Source organism: Enoplosus armatus, chromosome 6, assembly GCF_043641665.1.
Source record: "Enoplosus armatus isolate fEnoArm2 chromosome 6, fEnoArm2.hap1, whole genome shotgun sequence".
NCBI classification, from domain to species: Eukaryota; Metazoa; Chordata; class Actinopteri; order Centrarchiformes; family Enoplosidae; genus Enoplosus; species Enoplosus armatus.
Window position 1 is genome coordinate 15,010,240 of NC_092185.1, and position 19,059 is coordinate 15,029,298.

A 19,059-nucleotide genomic window follows, 5' to 3' on the forward strand; every position below is an offset into this window, starting at 1 on the left:
ATTTGCCAGTGGTGTTTGACACAGGATGGGTTTGATGAGGTTGTTTGTTTCATGCAGCTTGAAGGTTTGAAAGAGGAGAATATGTCTGAGAGGTTTTTCTCCTGTGATGTGTTTGGTGTACTTTGCCAGCATGGCAAATGGTTTTAGCTGAACCAACTGACCTGCTCAGTGTGTAAACATAGTGTTGGCCAGTTCTTACCTGCTTCTATTCAGCCATTAACACCACTCATACATCGACATCCACGGGGCTAAAAACAGATCTGCCAACAAAAAGAGAGAAAGGGAGTGAGAGAGAGAGAGAATGATGATAGAATCAAATCTGACTATTGCTCTAAAGTTACATCTTAAGTACAAGGACTAACACAATTGTTACTTTTAGCTGAGTTACTTGAGGTACTTTTTACTTACTCCACTGCATTTACCTGATAGCTCTAATTACTTAGAGCTATCAGATTTTACATCCAAATATATGATCATCTTATAAAATACGACACATTGCTATAGATTAATGCATCAGTATTAGTAATCCAATAATGTAAAATATGTAATATAATGCCCACAAAGGGGTCATTTGATACTACATTTTGTTGCAAGTAAAACTCTGAATGCAATGACTTTTTCTTGTGAAGGAGTAGCTTGTCTCTACAGTGGGATAATGCCACTTTTACTTTGGTAAAAGATCTGAATACTTCCTCCATCACTGCAGGTATGTTGAACAAAAAGTACAAAAATGCGCATATGTTATGGTGGCCCTCCTGTGTCATATGATTTTTGTTATCAAACATAGACATTTTCCTGTTAAGAGTCACCCCTGTACAGAAATGACTGTCATTAAACAAAACTCAAGCTTATTCTCTTCATTGTCCACTAGAGGGCACTGTCATACTACACAGGATGCCTTCTGTTTCTCTTTCTGCTCCTACAAAAAAACAACACATATACACAGCGGATAAAGTGTGCTCTTACCGACGTCCGGATGCCAAACAGTACAGGCTGTACCTTTCATACTACCACTGCTGGTAGTATTTCCGCATTGAAGGTGGAGACTTTAAGTGGGATAGGCCTGCCGTGTTACGTTTGGGGAAGTTGCCCAATATCGGAAAGTCTGACCTGACAACAAAGAATCCAGTTTGCTAATGTTCTGCTTGTACGGGTGCATTGAATGGCGGATAATAAACACCCGTAACGGCGCTGTACAGTTGTACACCATGTCGGTATAACCGTGAGATAAAACCCAAACTCAGGTTGTGTCAGCGTTGTCTCGTAGAATGAATAATTCAGTAACTTCCGCAACTTACATTCGCAAACTCAGTTACAGTTTACGTCGCAAGTTGTCCGATTTTTTGGACCCGCAAGACAGGTGGAAAGATGTTATTGTGTCCATACGGAAGCCGAGTGGGGAGTTGAGGTACTCTCAGCTTCATGTGAGGTAGGTGATTATAGCTGGTGACATGGCAGACAAGTTAATGCATTTACTGTTTTATTATTTCATAGTATCTATCTATCTATCTATCTATCTATCTATCTATCTATCTCTTTTTCAGGAGATTTGAAGGCCTTGTTGCACAGGGTAAAAGTCCCACAATGGAGCTGCTGGCTGACTGGGGGACCACCAACAGCACAGTGGGTGAACTTGTGGACATTTTGAAGAGTCACATGTTACTGGCTGCTGCTAGTGTTCTGCTACCTGGTATGATTTTCTTAAAGCATTATAATAATAACAGACTAAATAATAGGCATATAACTCTGTCTGTAATATTTGAGAGTATTGTCAACCACTAACAACTACATCCTCATCAAAACAAAGTTTTCCAATGTCTCTTTTTTTTCATTTTGGCCAGAAAATTAGATACAGCGTGTTCAGTAAGTGAGTACAGAAACTCACACAGACGTCAATGATCAATCAGATTTATTACATTTACTTGTTCAGGACATACTAAGGGAAGAGGAACTTTGTACCAGATTTAGCTACGAGCTACTTTACATCTGCAGTCTATGTGCTGGTAGACACAAACACTATCATGTCACAATGTGGGCCACACGCCTTAAAGGTCAAGAGATCCCTGGGAAATGAGATGCAGAACTGCAGAAGCAATGGAGCACTTAGTAACAAGGGTGTTGGTAAAATTTAAGCACTACAAATATTAATAGCTTTCATAACTGACAGTGAAAAACATACAGATACTGAATATCAACAAGCACCAAAAAGAAACAGACCTGTATAATGAATGTTTTTTATGTTTGTGCCATACAATGAAATGGTCTGCTCCATATGGGATTACATGACATACAACAATACCGCATAGAAATAAAGACTTGCAGCAGTTCATGATTCAAATAAAAATCAAATAATTGCTGCACAAAACTTACCAACAAACCATGCATTTTCTAAACAGAAAAATGTTGATGTGTTTTTTTCCACACACAGTGGAAGAAGCTGTCCCAGCAGCGAAACAGCAGGCCTCTCCAGCAGTAGAAACATACAGCACCCTCACAACTAGACGACTGGAAGAGACAGAAGCACAGCCACCACCTGTCAGCTCTGTTCTGCAGCCACAGATCCTACTGGAGAGTAGTGAACCAGGCCACACAGGTGGTTGCACTTTTTTTCCCCCTTCAAATCAGGTTAATCCACATTTTAAGCCGGTTGTGAAGCATTAACTGTCAATGACAGTTGAAAACCTCAACAGTTTTGATAACCTTACGTCAATGTTTTGACTTTAATTGAAATATCATATCTCCCTTGTGTTGGGTTGGGGTTGATAAAACATGAACTACTTCTAAATAAGTAGTGGTGGAAGAAGCATTCAGATGCTTTACTCAAGTAAAAGCACCATTACCACAATGTAAAACTACTGCATTACAAGTAAAAGTTGTGCATTCAAAATAAAAGTACTGAAGCACTGAAAAATGTCCCAAGAGGCCCTTGCAGTCATTAGTATGGTTGCATTAATGTCTGAGTAGCAATTTAATCTTGCTTGTGGAGGTGAAGCTGAAATTAAATACTTTATATATTTTTGGGTAGTTTAATCTGTAACAATGCATCCTATTTTATAAACTACTTAGTAACCTTTAACTATAGCTGTCAAATAAATGAATAGAAGTAAAAAGTATGATATTTCCCTCTGAATTATAGGTAGAGGTATAAAAAGAAACTACTCATAATTACTCATAATTGTATTTGAGTAAATGATCTTGATTTACATTCCACCACTATAAACTAGGCTGTTTAATCTTAGTTCCTGACATCTTGATTTCTGCAGAAGTAAAATTGTAAATGCTGCTTCTTTGAAAAATTGTGATTTCATGAAATTGACCCGCAGGTGGCAGCAATGGGGCCTTAGCCACAGAAGTTAATATGACACTTTTTTGTGTGTCCCTCATTAGGTTTCTCCAGTTTCTTGTACAATGAGCTGATGAAGATGACAGGCAACTTTGATGACCGTCCCATATCAGGCGGCGGCTGCAGACTCGGAGAGGGAGGCTTTGGCACTGTATACAAAGGTCTCGTGAATGACAAACCTGTTGCAGTGAAAAAGCTCAATCCTGTAAGTGAAAATATTTTCATGCCAATCTCATACTTTTGTAGATCTTGTAAATCACAACCAAAAATGTTATCTCATTTAGATGGATGACGTCTCCCTGGACGAGCTGCGAGTTCAGTTCAGCCAAGAGATCGAAACTCTGAAAGTGTACGTTTCGTCTTTTGTTTATATCCTTTTTATCAGTTTGCTTTTGAGTGACTCACAGACACCTCATAACCTTTATATTTATTAGCTAGAGCAGACAAGCAGTCAAAGCCTTCAAAGAGTTTTTGGAAGTGAAGCTGGGGACCAACAAATACCTTCAGATTTAATAGAGACTTATACCCAGTTTTTAGAAATATAAATATATTTAATTAGAAAATATATGCAACTAGTTGATACAGATCCTGGCCAAACAGTAAATGTAAATACTTTGTAGCTTATCTTTTTGTGCGATTGTTTTTTTTTGTTTTTTTTTTACTGATGATAGTGCCAGAAACAATGAATCATCAGAGGGCTGTACACTGAAATCAACCTGTGATTGACACTGAAGAATCTGTATTAAAGGAATCGATTTTGAGAAACACAAGAAAGCAAATAAGTGTATTTCCCAAAATGAACAATTTCTTTAAGCCCAACATAGGTTAATATTGTGATTCATATCTGGTCTGGTTTGATGAGACTGTTTCTTCCACAGGTTGAAACATGAGAACTTGGTTGACATGGTTGGATTTTCCTGTGATGGACAACACCCGTGTTTGGTGTATGCCTTTATGGCCAATGGTTCTTTGCTAGACCGACTAGCTTGCTTGGTAAGCACCATCTATACTACAGACTGCCTTTTAGTACTTGTGCTTTTACACAGATAATTGAATTGTGCGTTTTATGTCCATTTTAGGAAGAAAGTCCTCCACTGTCCTGGCCACAGAGGTGCTTGATAGCTGAGGGGATAGCAAGAGGCTTGGAGTATCTGCACAGCAACCATCATATCCACAGAGATGTTAAAAGGTACATAAAGTGAGCTCTTCCTCATTCTCAATGCCCTTTAAATTCTCTTTTCTTAAAGGAATAGTTCAACATTTTGCGAAATACGCTTATTCACTTTCTTTCCGAGAGTTAGCTAAAAAGATTGATACCACTCTTTGACCCCATTTACACTTAGTCACTTCATGGATTTTGTCACCTTCGGGCAGAGTGAGGCTAGCTCCTGCACAAGAAAGTGAATAAGCGTATGTAGAATTTCTTCGACATTAACAGAAAGATCTGAATTTGTGAATCAGATATGCTTTATGTTTCACTCCTCACTGTGCTCATAATCTTTTTGTTAGTGCAAATATCCTGTTAGATGAAGAATTTGTGGCAAAGATCTCAGACTTTGGGCTGACGAGAGCATCGGCCAAGCGGACATCAACAACCATGATGACGGAGAGGATTGTGGGTACCCGTGCATACATGGCACCTGAGGCGCTAAGAGGAGAGATCACGCCAAGATCTGATGTCTTCAGCTTTGGAGTGGTGGGCTTTCTGCAGACACACACACATGCACCCAGATATTATGTCAGGAAAGGAGAAACTGCAACTGGTATGTAAAATATAGAACACAACTCAGCAGCGTCCTTGAGTGCAAGGTTCTCTGAAACTACTGACACATACATAATTGCAGGACATAAACATTGTAGTATACATTTCTTCCCATTTGTGAAAATAGAGCTCTGTTTTATGTATCATCTGTCATTATTTCCTACTAAGAATTCTGGGGAGTTTAGGGGCACAGCTGCACTGTATCAGTAGCTATAAATGTCAAACATATTATCCATTGTATGACATTGGTTGAATGATTTATGGGATCAGCACTGTATAAAATGGCCTGACCTTCCATATAGTGCAGTATATACAGCTTATATGTCTTATTAGGACAGCTGTGGAAACACTACAGCGTCTGTGAAGCTACCTGGCACATGGCAGGGTAATAAAGGATTTCTGTCGTCCCAGAGCCATGTGATTGACCCCGTCTCTCTGCCATCTACAGGTGTTGTTAGAATTATTGTCTGGACTCCCGCCAGTCGATGAAAACCGCGAGCCACAGTTCTTGGTAAGCAGCACAAAAGAGGCTTTCACTGTTTGTCTGTCAAGCTGCAGTTTACGATTACAGCTTATTGAAGACTTTGCATTTAATTAGTAAGGGCATGCTATCAGTTAGCAGTCATTAAAGAGTAATTGAAAGGATTTGAGCCAGTTTCATCTGTGCTGATCATATGCTGAACAACTTCTGTTCAGATGGTAATACACCATTCTTTTGGGGTGTCTGGCCAATTCAAATGGATACTTGAAATCAAGCATGATAAAAGCAATAATACTAACTTAGATTTTCCTCAAATCATGGCTTTTTAGGTGTATCACTGCCTTCCGTCACCTGTAGTGTGATTTTCCCTCCCTCATTTTGCCAGATGGAGATGAGGTATGACATAGATGATGAAGACGAGGAGCTGACTTTTGAGGACTTCCTGGACAGAAAGATGGGAGACTGGGAGCTGAGCCAGGTGGAGAGTATCTACTCTTTGGCCTGTAACTGCCTCCACGAGAGGAAAAACAGACGGCCAGTCATCAAACAGGTACAGTGAGGAAAGACAGAACAAATCACATCTATTGACCAACAATGTCTTAGTTTGTCTCTCAATACTTTCGGACTTCCTCAGCCTGATTAGATTACAAATTTCCATGTATCTGATGTAGGGTTTTACTCTCTGTATGTAAATTATATAATACAAAAGTTTGTGTATTTTTATTTGTAGTCTGTATGTTTTAGTTATTAATGTTAATATCAATCACAACAGGTCCTGTTGGAGCTTAAAGGAGTTGTCAAAAGCATTTCACTGGAGTTTAAAGCACAGGAGTGAAGCATAGCATCCCAGAGAAGATTTCTGAGCCTGCTCCCGTCACAGTGCACACACTGACAAATTCATTTCCTTCTCAACAGAGTTTTAGAGAAATGAATGGTGGTGTGTGACATGCATCTTGCATTTTGTGGTATTTGTAATAATAAACTGCATTTTTCTAAAAATCTTATATTAAATTATTTAGTATATTTTTGGACAGAAGCACCTGGCATAGTTTTTACAGTTGTGTAACCGTTACAAAAATACAGCCGCATGCTGTAATAGTATTAAGCATTTTGTGAGGCTGTTATGTCAGAAGGTTTGATGACTTAATCTTGAAAAGGCTGAAAACAATTGGTCTTTCCAGTGTTTCTGTCGTGTATGTATTGTGAAGGCAAAGGAATAAAATGAATGAAACAAACAAATGTATGATTTAAATATTTTATTTTTCCTCTTTAAAAGAAAGATTTGTAAGAAAACAAATAAGACCAAACATGATTTTTTGTTTATAATGACACTGTATGAATATAAGGGGATTTCCCCTTCAAACATGAGGTGAGCTTAGTAGTTTGCCTAATATTAATCAGTAGACCAGTGGATGTGGCAACATTTTAACCAAGGTTCTTATAGAATTCCCTTTCCTATCCGGTTGCTTGGGTTCCCTCTTGTATGGCAACCAGCAAAGTTTGAGTAGCTTCCTCTTTGTGAAATATGAGATGTATTGATGTAATATTTCTGGAAGCCCCTGTTCTTTCCACTGTGATCCTCACTGACACAACAATCACCAGAACAGACCAGACTGTTTCTTAATCATAGAGCATCACACAGCTACAATATGTACATTTACAGCACTTGCATAGAAAAATAAGTTTCTCAGCAGATGATTTTTCATGTAAACCACAGTTATATCAAAAAAGAAGTCAATTTTCCAATATAAAATGCACTGTTAAAATGAATCAATCAGACACAAGTGGGATAATTATATCTTTTCTGCTTTGGAGCACCTCATTGTGCAAACAGTAGGAGACATATGTTCAACACATTAGACACAAAAACATTAATTGACACAGACTTAAGGAATGCAAGTTAGGAATTTGAGCATGTGAACTCAAAATGGGGGAATTTTATCATATTGGCGCAAGTTCATGTTAGTCGCACTAACATTTTTACAGTCTCAGAGTTGGCAACAATGTAAAACCTCAAGTTTGACTTTGTTTGAGCCTCTTTGAATCATTGGAAATTAATTGTTGTGACTGTACTAACATACATAAATATGCTTCCATTTGGCAAGCTACAAATGGAAATTCTGAAGTGTGTCATTGCTCAGTTGTCCTTGGCGTGCATAGTTGTGTCTCTGGTGAACTTTGTGGGAATTTGAAGTTGTTGTCTTATTCTTCTAAACAAGCGTGTCAAATATGATTTCCCCCATCACAGGAATGTTCCACTGTGGAACGTGCTCGGGGTGGAGGTGGTGGCGGGTGCTGAGGTGTGTTTAATCTTCCTCCTCTCTCTCTGCGGGTGGCCGGGTGATGCGGCGGCCACCCTTCTTCCCTGCAGGGCCTTTGGGCTTGGCGAAGGCCTGCTTGTGTGCATGCTGCTTGGGATGCACCTCCTCGTACAGGAAATCACTGGTCAGTTCATCCCCATTGTCAATCTCCAACTGGGAAACAGACAAAAAACTATGAGCAGATGGACTTCAGAATCAACTTCAACTCACACTCTTGGATCACATATTCCTTTTGGTAAATAAAGTTCTACCTTTTCGATGTCCATCTGTTAAAAATATCATATTGAACTCTGTAGGACCCATATTACACACATGACCTCATGAGTTTACATTCCCTCAAAGGCTCTGAAAACTACTTTTTCAATCAGCTTCAAAAAGTTGTAAAGGATTTGGTTATTTCACATTAGAAATTTCTGTCTTGTGCCTTTCTTTCTGGTTTCAACAGAGCAGGGCTCATTTTAGAAAGAAAACCTGATGTCATATACTTTTGCGCATAAATAAGGATTAAGAAATATTTTAACTAAAATGTGATGACGGTGTCCAACCTCCCAGTGAATCAAATCTGATCAAATTAGGGCTGCAACTAACGATTATTTTACCGATTAATCTGCCAATTATTTTCTCAATTAATCAAATTTGTTTAAAAATGTCAGAAAATAGTGTGATGCCTGTTTTTTTCTGAAATTTAAGTTTGATGCTTGTTTAGTCATAAATAGTCTATTTTGGAGGATCATCATCATCATCATACCATCGTCTTTTATCATGATAGATAGTTTCTTACCTTTCTCTCAATCTCAATCTGGAAATTCTTTTCCACCATATCGACCAAGTTGCTTTTGCAGCTGGAATACAGCATCCTCTCTCGGATGCCACACTTGTACCCGGGCATGGAATAAATGAAGACTGCAAATAAAAATAAAAAAAAACAATGAGAGGAGCGGACACAAAGTACCAGTCAAAGTAACATAAACACATGTAGCTGTATAGAAATAATAAGGGAGTGTGTCAGCTGCTCAAAACGTGTGAGAACCTATTCACCTGTGGACTCTAAGTAGTCGCCTTCGTGGGAATGTTTGTAGAGGAAGAAGTGGTAACGTGCAGTATCTTTAGGGATTCTCATAGGCAGGTCTTTCACCTCTGTTGGCTCAGTGCTGCACAATCGAATCATCTCCTGTTCGGTGTCTACTTGCTGTTGACAAAGAAATGAAAAGTTACTCTCAAGGTTGGTGACGTGTGCTTGTGACCAGGAAGCCCCTGCTTTGAATCCAGACCAATTAAGACAATCTGGGTGGGGACAGTGAATAAAAAACCACGTCCCCTCCCTCTCAGGTGTGTCTGAGTGAATCATTTATTCAACTGTTGCTGGTGTCAGGGACAAACCTTAAATGGATTAACAGAATGAACCATTCTGCTTTTCAGAGAAGCGTTTAGGATAACAAACAAAAAGGGAACTGAGACAAAGCACCAACAGAGCCACAATTATTCCTTTGTATTTTGCACTGGTCTGATCTTGTGACATGAGCCCTTTGAATTTCAATGAGAAGAACAAAGGCTTTTTGGGCAAAATGAGCGACTCATTGTGTCAGTCTGTAAGCAACTCCTCACCGAAAAATACCTCTATCTCTCCAAACAATCTATAATGAAAGACAGAGAACTGATGTGCTTATTCAAATGATTGATCACACAAAGGTCACCCACTCACTAATCATTAACTCTTAAGGACTCACCAGTTGTACGTAGTTGAGTTTTTTGTCCCTATAACGTTCAAGTGCTGCAGCAGCGTCTTTGTGAATAGGGAAGGCCACTCCCTGCAGAGTCTGCTGCTTGGTGTCCACACTGATGTCTGTCTGCACCTGAACACACCACAAACACAGACGCACACACCACAAAACCCAAGGCATTTGAGTTTTCTTTTGTCTCACAATGATACACTACATTAAAACAAAAACAGTTATGGTAATGAGGTCATTCATTTAGCAAATATTTCATTTGCCTTCAAATAACACACAGGTGGTGTTTATATGAGTGCATTAAAAAAAGTCAGTTCTTTATTAATAGGCACATTTATGCAGAAAGATGTTCCAACACTCAAATAAATTACTGAATCTACAAAGAGAAACTGGGGTGAACAGTAAGTATGCAGTTTCTAACATGTTCTTGGCTTATTGTGTTCACAACAATGTGTCTACATATACACACACACACACACACGTCCAGATGTTACATGACCACACTATGCTGACACGCTGGTGACATTATGTCATCATGCTGACTATCACAAGTTATGGACAGAACAGGTTTTACTCTTCCATTCAGCTCTGGTCTTTAAATTCAATCAAATCATATGTGGGGACAAATCAACGCTCTGTCAGGAGCATTGACAGGTTTCCACCGATGATTTCGGTGCCATAATCGATAAGTTGTGGATAAGTGAAATAGAATAAATATTCTTCATTTTAATCATCAGAAAGTAAAAAAGGTTTACAAGTGCAACAAGCAGCCTGAATGCTGAAGCATGATAATTACAAATGAGGTGCTTGTAACGGAAGTGACAAGGCGCCTCTGCGAAATCACACAGAAAACTGGAAATGCTGGGGGGATTACACTGATGGATTGCATCTATTTTTAGAGCCCTGTTCCCACAAAATGAAATGCCGTGCAAACATGATTGAGCCTCCGATGTAGCTACCTCGCATACCAAAAAGGATTGCGGGTCTTTTATCCATCTGCTTAGTATAAGGCAGGCAGACTCCAAGGCACAGCAATGATAAATATTTCAAAGCCTCTTTTTCATCTAGGCGGTACAGATTAATGGTATATTATCTTCCTTCAACAGCTGGTCAAGTGGGACAAGCACAAACCTCACTTCCTATTTGCTCTGCTGCTTTTAATTGATCATACTTTGGAGAGGGACTGCGCTACTCAAAGCACTTCCATATATGGTAAGAAAGACAGTTCTTGTTTATGTGGCAGGCTGGGAGAGCAGCAATTAGAATAGGTGGTTTCTCAAAAAAGAAGAATAGTTAATTTGGGTTCATTTATAGGAACGGTCTAAAGTGAAACTTTTTTTCTTTCTGTCTGGCAGGGTCTATCTGGCATAGCCCTCGACATCAGCAGTGTAAACACTGCTGGCGTCATTAGCAGCGTGCAATGGATATCACATTACAGTATTTCTTCATCTTATCACTGCAAACAACAAAGGCAAAGCACAGCTCACCTGTGCATGCAGAATCCCTGCCAAGTACTCAAAGCTACAAAGCTTTCACATTCACATGTAGCTCTCTCAACATGGAAATAATAATAGAACTAAACACTCACAAAGAGCTCTTATTTAACCACCACTGTTGCTCAGGCTGAATGGGGTTTATGACTGTAAACAAGACTTTTTTATGGAGCTATGGGTGGGAGCTGTGCAAGCCTATAATAGATCCATCTCTGCCAACATCCTGCTGTTTTAATGCATCAGCATCTTTGCACTGTGTTGATACTGCCAGGCAAGCATATGCACACTTGCACTGCTGCTGACCTTGTGCTGGAAGGATGCATCGCTGGCCTTCATTGATACTCTACACAGTTTCAAGTGGGATTTACATCTCACACACAGGAGATGTGATAAAGGGGAATACTGATGTGAGCTGAGGTAAGCTAATATGCTCCAACTGAAGCCTCAAGGATGACGTAGTGTCGTCCCTTTTCAGAACCGAAACAGAGAACAAGCCGAATCCACACCCACTTCCGAACAGACTGAAGCCATACAACTTGTCAATAGACAGTGGCATCTGTGTACGCAAGCACTGAGAAGTGCATTATTTTCTCCAATGGAACTCATGACCAAGAAATGAAATCCGAATGACTTGTCTGTGTTTGTGTGTTTTTGCACCTCATTTAGTTTAATCCGTCTCAGTTCCTCCTCTGCAGCAGTGAGGGGCAGGGGAGCAGCCTGCGAGGTCAGATATTTCCTGTATCCACTGAGATTCAAGTCATCCTGGAGGCCAAAAAAATAGCACAATCACACATCACACAGTAATATAGACTGACTTACTAACACAGCATTGCTCACATCAGTTGCCATAAACGTATGACACGAAAGCTTAACTTGTTTAAATTAGCGAGTGCTAAGAGCTTTAACTTTGTGTTGCTGTTGTAAGACCGACCTTTGCGGTAGCAAAAATCTCATCCTTGATGTGCCCGCCTCCAAACTCTTTCTTGATTGTGGCTCTGGTAGCAGCATATAACATTTTTTGTCGCACCTGTTGAGAATATGAAGAAGAAGCTGAAGAATCTTCATCATTTAGAAAACTTGGAGAGAAAAAAAAACATAGATATTTTTTGATTGAACTGTCATTATTTTTGTCATTATGTTACATGGTTGATTGTAAAGATGTGTCTTTCTTTTTGCTCTGTTATGAGTGTTTTATCCTGTTCTTAAATAATAAAGAATAATATGGGATGGAAGAAGAGGCACTCGTGTTATGAACATAATTGCAATTGTGTTGGATGATTTCTTATATTCTTGAGAACACTTCTTTGATTAAAGGTGCCCTGTGGAGTTTTCTTGTAAAGTTTCAGTTTTCCTTCAGTGTCACTCACCAAAATGAACTGAGTGTATCCTTGAGGTCTAACAAACGTGTTAAATGCATTTCCTCCTTCATGAGACATTTGCAAAGCCAATGTCTGGATCGTTTTGAAACCATCGTTTTGCATTGTTTACTTCCATGTTTACATGCTAGCAAGCCTTTACTGGTGGTGCACTGTTGCGTTTCTTAGCATCAATGCCACCTGTAGATCGAATGAAGAAGCAGCGAAAAGGGGACCCACTTATAAAAACATTGCTACATAGCGCTACTAGTGGTCAAAAACTTCACAGGGTACGTTTAGATGCCCTCTGAGACAAATATGTGATTTTAGGGTATATAAACACCTCTGGCTTGACATGCCTAATCCAAAATTAGATCTCACGTTGCCTGAACAAAAATGAATGAAAACACACTCAACCAATTCCGTTAAGGCAGCAGCATGCACTGGTTGTGAAAGGATTTTGCAACTTCCAGACAAGTCTCAACCTGAAGCACTGAGCTTTGAGCTGAAGGGCAGGAATGTTCAGCTCAGTTGTATCTTTCAGAAAGTGAATTTGAGCTCAGTTCCACCATGCAGTTAAAGTGCTACAAATATCCTGCATGGCACATTATTTTGGCTTTGGTCTGTGCTTGCAACATTCCTCTTTCCACTGCTACTGAAACAACATTAGTGTGTCTATTTGTCATGGCTATTTTGATTCACAGTGACTCTATTCTGCAAGTGGTTCATCAAGTTTCAGTGGAACCAAATGACAATGGCTTAGTTGACATTGCATGAGTCAAGAAGACGGCAAAAGCAGAACCCACATTTGCATAACACTGCAGGGAAACAATACAGCAAGATGCACCTACATCACCTTAAAGCACTAAGAGGCTGGATTTTCAGTCAGAAACGGGAGGTTTAGACACCAGGGTTATGTGGAAAGCACCATAATTTACCATATTTAGATTCAAAGAGCTATTTTAGGAAATAATGAATTCACTGTGGTTCACGTTTATCCAGTTTTTCAACAAGCATTCAAAAAATTGCTGCCTTGATGTGGGAACCCCACCCATCTGATACTCAAAGCATGGAGTATGAAAAGCTATTCATTAAAGGCAGTCTTGGCATGGTTTTCTTACAGCTGACTGGTCCGGTGACCAGGCCAGGAAGATCCACTCGTAGCCCTGGTTGTTAGTGGAGTCCAGCCGGTACAGAATGTAGCAGGGCACGTCATCCTCGAGGAGGGGCAGCACAAAGGAATCATACTCCTGGTCCCACTTCTTTGATGCTTTCTTAGTGGTGCCCAGAGTCAGCTGCTCTGGAAAGCAGATGTGTCCAACAAAAATGTCAGCAATGCCTGGATTTGTTAGTGTTGTTGACGTTCTAATGTCAGCCGTAGCAGAAGTTTGGGTAGAAGTACGAATTAATAGTTTTCTTGGCAGACGAAGCTGTAAACAAACTCTAGGACTCTGGGACACTGCTTACCATCCTCAATGACGATCTTTAGGACTCGATAGTCGTCTCCACTCCTGGCACTGGCAAAGATATCCTTCACGTCATTACCCGCTGAGGAAAGACAGAGAAGGGGTCAGTCTCCTACTGCTTGCTTGACAACAACATACTCTTGCTAACATTGCCATTTTGAGCCCTGTATTTTAAGTTTCCCCCTAAAAGCTTTGTAAACCTTGATAACCTGTGAAAACAACCAGATGTTAGACATTATACAAAGAACATACAATTATCTTCTCATTTGGCTTGTTAACATATAGTCCAGTATCAAGTAGCCCTTATATTTTGTCTTTAAACAGACACAAGCTGAAAATTAAAGAAACTCTTTGATCCTATAACTGGGCAACAAGCAACAACTAAAACATACAGAACTCACTGCAAAATACTGTATTTGCTATAATTTATTAAGACAACCAGAAGGTTGTTGGGTTTCACTCAGAAATGCTTCAATAGTATCTTTCAGATGTGACTGAAAGCTGGCCACCTTTGACCGCAAACACCAGCACAGTAAAATAGGTCTCCAATTCGCATTCAAAGCACCTAGCATCTTAATGATTTTAGCTGTAATGACACTGCAGTTTTTTATTCTAACAACGCTTTTTTTTAGATAAATCATGCAGAAATGTAGAACTAAACTATAAAAACAGTTTCCTATAACACAGACAGGAAGGCAAATTGTTAAATACCATAATATTTTTTGCACAGGGTTTTGTCCATTCAAGCACTGGGATTCACTTAGATTTTTCTCTACAGGTTTAGTCTAGTCAGCTATAGACAGGTATGTATTAATGGAAACAGTTTTACTGTGTGAGGCTCAGTACAAATCTTAGACTTTTAAAGAATATAAAACTTAAGTCTGCTCAACTAGTTTTGACAGGGGAGATGTAAGATAATGTACATAAACAGTGTTGAAGGTAGCATGGGGTTAGTAAAGAAATGCTTACATCTCCATGTCTATCATTAACTCACCTAATTTGCACGTTGTTTTCACTCAATACAGACTGTTAGCAAGTCTGCGGTGCTGATACCATATTTAACAGGACGCTGCGCCCTACAAAGTCCCTTTTTATAATAACACAGTGCAGGTAATGCCAGTGCTATTCACATATTAATGGCAACACCGGCCAGTCTACCAGGCCAGCAGTTTGTTTAAATGAAGGCGTCGCCCATCCATTCAGAAGGCTAAACTAACGTTACAGGGTTTAAGCTTTAAACTGAGAGGCTCAACCATAAAAGGCTTTTGCACTATTGTGAAAAAATGTCGCCGTAATCTAGGTTGCTCATAAAGTGGCCAAATACTTGGGGATTATGTTTCATAGTCCTCAAAGTGCCCAAGCACTGCACCGCTGATCACACACATCACGGTAGCTCACAGCTAGCTAGGAGTGGCTAGCTAACTTGACGCTAGCTTCTCGTTGCAATGAATTGTTGCAGGTACTTAAAGCTCGCCTGGGAACGACACACTCGCACAGCAAAATACACAAAAACCGAGACATTGAAGAAAGAGAAACGCATCTACCTTGAATGCCCGTTTGATGTGACATTGTGTCTTTCGTCGGATAAAGGGCTGATGCAGCTGATCAGGCGAAACCAGGGCAGAGAAGCAGGAAGTGGACTACATCGACAAGACCCGCCCCAAGTCTGTCGTCATCAACATCAAAAATCACATGACATAGTCAAACAGTTTATTTAAATTGTATCTCTCTCTATTTATAAATATATTTATATATACTTATATAACACTTTTTGTGTTTGTTTTATTGTTTTATAATTATAGCAAGTTTATAAACACCAAAAACACCAGTGGTAGAAGAAGTATCCTTTATATAAATAAAAGTAGCAATACCACTGTGTACAACAGTACTACATTAAAAGAAAAAGTTCTGCATATCAAAAGTGAAAGTACGGAAGTACTTAAAGTATCGAAAGTAAAAGTACTCATCAAGCAGCAGAATATATACGAGTTATTTTATTATGTATTATATTATTGGATTACAATGCATAAACTGGTAAGCAGCATTTTAAGGTTGTGGCCCCTGGTAAATTTTAAATAATTCATGCACCTTTGGGTAGTTTGATCAATGCATCATATTTTATAAGCTCATAATTTGATTTGTAAGCAAAATCGGAATCTACAAAGTAGGTAGTAACTATAGCTGTCAGACAAAAGTTCTGAAATGTAGTGGAGTAGAAGTAAAGTACCTCAAAATTGTACTTAAGCACAGTACTTCAGTAAATATACTATACATTCCACCGCTGAAATACCCTAGAATACAAACCAAGCAAAGCAGATGACAACCCTGAATCCCCGAACCTCAGGGACACCAATATCCCCAGTTTCACTGGGTATCAATTAGTTGTACATACTTTTATTTATTCCAAATTAGTTTAAGACTTACTACTAACTAAATACAATATCAACTAGGGTGGGTCCTGTATCATTATCTAAGCTTGAGGCCCCTGTGACTGTATTTTAGTTTATACTGTGCTCACATGGGGCAAATGCCTCAATAAAGTTGTGCTAACTCAAATTGCCTCAAACTAACTGACAAACAGAAAAGGCCAGGTCGTAAGCTTACTCCATCATAGGAGTACTGGTTGGTTTCCAGTTCTCTGGGTGGCCTTTACCTGATAGAAACTTGAATGTGACAGGGGAGAATCAATGGGGGCCCAACAAAAGAATTGTCCTGGAACCTTCTACTATTACTACAATAACAAGAGGAAGGAGAAGAAGAACAGTATGTTAATCAGTTCTGTGTTATAATAGCAGGGGAAACTAATTAGGTGACATTTCCCCTTAAAACAGTCAAATACAGAGGCTAAGAAAGTAAAGTCAGCAATAAAGACACAGAAACTAGGCTACAATAATAAAACAGCTATGAATTATTATGTTCTTTTGGAACTCTACTGTCTGTAAACGGTATCTGCTTTTAATTTTCTAAGTTAAAAATAATACATTATTTCTAAGTGTTCAGTGGTATTTGTAGGCTATAGCCTAAATATAGGTTTCCGGTTGGACCGCGATTAAAGCAAGTCTGTTATTTTTATTTTTCCATTTTGATTTAGGTCTCTGATCTGTAATAACGGGGAGATTTCCGCCTCTCATGGCAGCACATCTTATTTGGCGTGAAATCCTGCAACATCTGGAAGCCACTGGGCTTCCTGGCTCTGCTCTCTGTCCCTCCTACTCCTCGTTAAATATATAAATAAATGAATGAATAGATTTTAAAGCAGCAAAATCATCCTGTCACCAAAGGGAATCTCAGCTCTGTGTCACAGCAGACACAGCAAGGGTCATACCGGAAACAATGGGAGCTCGTCTTCAAAATAAGGGTGTGTATTGTGTCCTAAAAACAAGAACAATTTAGTCCAGTGCTAGAGCTAAAACCGGTATTTAAGCATACATAGCACATTTTATAGTTCAAATGATGTAACACAAACCATAATCTATTAATAATATAAATCTATCTGGTAAGCTATTTGTTTTGATTGAGTCTTGTCAGCCAAATATTAGTGTATAGGTGTCATATCAAGAACTTAGATATAGTATTTGAAGTATTTCATGATAATATCTAATATTAATAATAAGAAAAATGCTGACATGGCTGAAGTTCATTAATAAACAACAACACACAGGCAGTGAACTACAAACATTGTAGCCTACAGGAAATAATCTGAACAGCAGTGACCAAATGAATACAAGAAAAAGTCAAACAAACCCATACAAAGTAATTCAAAAGTAAGAATAATGTATATGTACATATGCGCCCGCGTGTGTGTATAATGATTTTAATTTATTACAGATTCCGCCTCTATTAACCACGTTTTATTTTGAAAGATGTAAGCGGAAGTTGTATATTTGTGCTGGCTCGGACTTGACTCTGGTGAATGAACGTGTTTGGCTACATTGCGTTGCACTGATGTTATGCGTGCTGTGTGGACCAAGCTATCTCCATCCACCCTACAGCGGCGGCAGCGTCCCATTAACAGCCCAGAAACAGCACCGCCCGGCGGGAACCCGCTGACGAATCACCGCCCGGCTGAGGTAGTCCGCCCGGCGCATGGACGGTCCAGCACAATGACAGAGAATTTGGGGGTGCTTCCGTTGTATACCAACAACAGGTCGCATGGATAATTCCTCCACAACCCTCCCGCATCATCTCGCGTTTGGGATGATTAGAGCGCCGCTGTCGGCTTGATGTGGCAGCAGAGCCGTGCGGGAGCGGGGCTTCTCCTCCTGGCTGTCGACTGAGAAGAAATACGGCGTGGAGCAGGTGCGTTGATGATGGTGATTTAACGTTATCGCACATGCACAAATAATACCGAGGTGCAGATAGGTAGGACCTGCACGAATTTCGGCCGTCCCATATCTCACTGGGTGCATCGATATTTAAGTTGTGTAATCGGATGATTCCAGTCAAGCTTGTTGTGTTATCTCCGAGATACGTCCGGTCGGCGATGTGACATTTGGCGTCATCACTATTGTGACATTAGAGGGGACGTGTGTGGTCACAGACTTGTGCTCTTAACACGGTAGTCCATTCAGAGCTCGCCAGACCTGGCACGAGTAATGGGGCCATGCAGTGTGTTTCCTGTGGCACTTAGAGACTGTTTATATTGGACAGTCCAAATGTAGGATAATGTTTATGGTTTAGAGGACAGCCAGGGAGTTCAGAGGATGGACCATGAGCAGGATAGTAAGGCTGATGTTGACATCACAGAGCTTGCAAGTTTAACTGTAGTCTGCATTGCATTTCCATCAGTGTCTTAAGTTATAGCTCACTACCATATGCCATACTGTATATCTCAGGCTGATGAGTCCTTTCTGTATGATGTTCGCATGTTCTCCTCCTGTTTTCATGGGTGTCCTTTAGGTGCTCTGGCTGAGTCCCTCTTCATGCATGTTAGGGACTCTCCTGCTGTAAGGCACTGGCCTCAAATTGGGAGCAGAGAAAGGCTGCCACACTCCTCTTAATGGTTAGAGTGGGATAAAGACAGAAAACGGTTTCTGCATTTTACCAGGATAATTAAGTGATTCTAACTCCTATTAGTGGAACCATTAGCCTAGCATCACCCAAGGTGG

At 39.8% G+C, this 19,059-nt stretch overlaps 2 protein-coding genes across 5 annotated transcripts; one reads left to right on the top strand and one right to left on the bottom strand.

Annotated features, from left to right (window-relative positions):
- The first annotated feature begins 1,133 nt into the window (after positions 1–1,133).
- Positions 1,134–6,815, top strand: irak4 (interleukin-1 receptor-associated kinase 4). Of its 4 annotated transcripts, XM_070906758.1 has the most exons (11): positions 1,134–1,429; positions 1,545–1,690; positions 2,429–2,593; positions 3,388–3,548; positions 3,628–3,692; positions 4,222–4,336; positions 4,423–4,532; positions 4,853–5,039; positions 5,554–5,616; positions 5,972–6,136; positions 6,359–6,815. In XM_070906758.1, the coding sequence occupies exons 1-11, from the start codon at positions 1,269–1,271 to the stop codon at positions 6,419–6,421; spliced, it is 1,401 nt and encodes a 466-aa protein (XP_070762859.1). In that variant the 5' UTR covers positions 1,134–1,268; the 3' UTR covers positions 6,422–6,815. The 4 variants fall into 4 exon arrangements, with proteins under 4 accessions (XP_070762859.1, XP_070762860.1, XP_070762861.1 ...); XM_070906759.1 differs by lacking the exon at positions 6,359–6,815 and having other exon boundaries at positions 5,972–6,145; XM_070906760.1 differs by lacking the exon at positions 6,359–6,815 and having other exon boundaries at positions 2,435–2,593; positions 5,972–6,145.
- Positions 6,816–6,827: 12 nt separating this feature from the next.
- On the bottom strand, positions 6,828–15,595 carry twf1a (twinfilin actin-binding protein 1a). Its single transcript, XM_070906764.1, has 9 exons — positions 15,496–15,595; positions 13,953–14,033; positions 13,607–13,785; positions 12,062–12,157; positions 11,788–11,892; positions 9,635–9,760; positions 8,946–9,096; positions 8,689–8,810; positions 6,828–8,060 (listed from the first exon to the last, which is right to left on the bottom strand). Exons 1-9 carry the CDS (start codon positions 15,518–15,520, stop codon positions 7,893–7,895), a joined length of 1,053 nt encoding a protein of 350 aa, XP_070762865.1. The 5' UTR covers positions 15,521–15,595; the 3' UTR covers positions 6,828–7,892.
- Between the last annotated feature and the right edge of the window lie 3,464 nt (positions 15,596–19,059).

What these genes read in the sequence shown, in the direction of transcription:
- irak4 (XM_070906758.1), top strand. Translation starts at nt 1,269, where the DNA reads ATGAATAATTCAGTAACTTCCGCAACTTACATTCGCAAACTCAGTTAC. An exon ending in TACTCTCAGCTTCATGTGAG is followed by an intron (nt 1,430 to 1,544) that starts GTAGGTGATTAT and finishes TCTCTTTTTCAG; the next exon opens with GAGATTTGAAGGCCTTGTTG. An exon ending in CAGTGAAAAAGCTCAATCCT is followed by an intron (nt 3,549 to 3,627) that starts GTAAGTGAAAAT and finishes TATCTCATTTAG; the next exon opens with ATGGATGACGTCTCCCTGGA.
- twf1a (XM_070906764.1), bottom strand. Translation starts at nt 15,520, where the DNA reads ATGTCACATCAAACGGGCATTCAAG. An exon ending in AGATTTTTGCTACCGCAAAG is followed by an intron (nt 11,893 to 12,061) that starts GTCGGTCTTACA and finishes TTTGGCCTCCAG; the next exon opens with GATGACTTGAATCTCAGTGG. An exon ending in AGATTGAGATTGAGAGAAAG is followed by an intron (nt 8,061 to 8,688) that starts GTAAGAAACTAT and finishes TCTGTTTCCCAG; the next exon opens with TTGGAGATTGACAATGGGGA.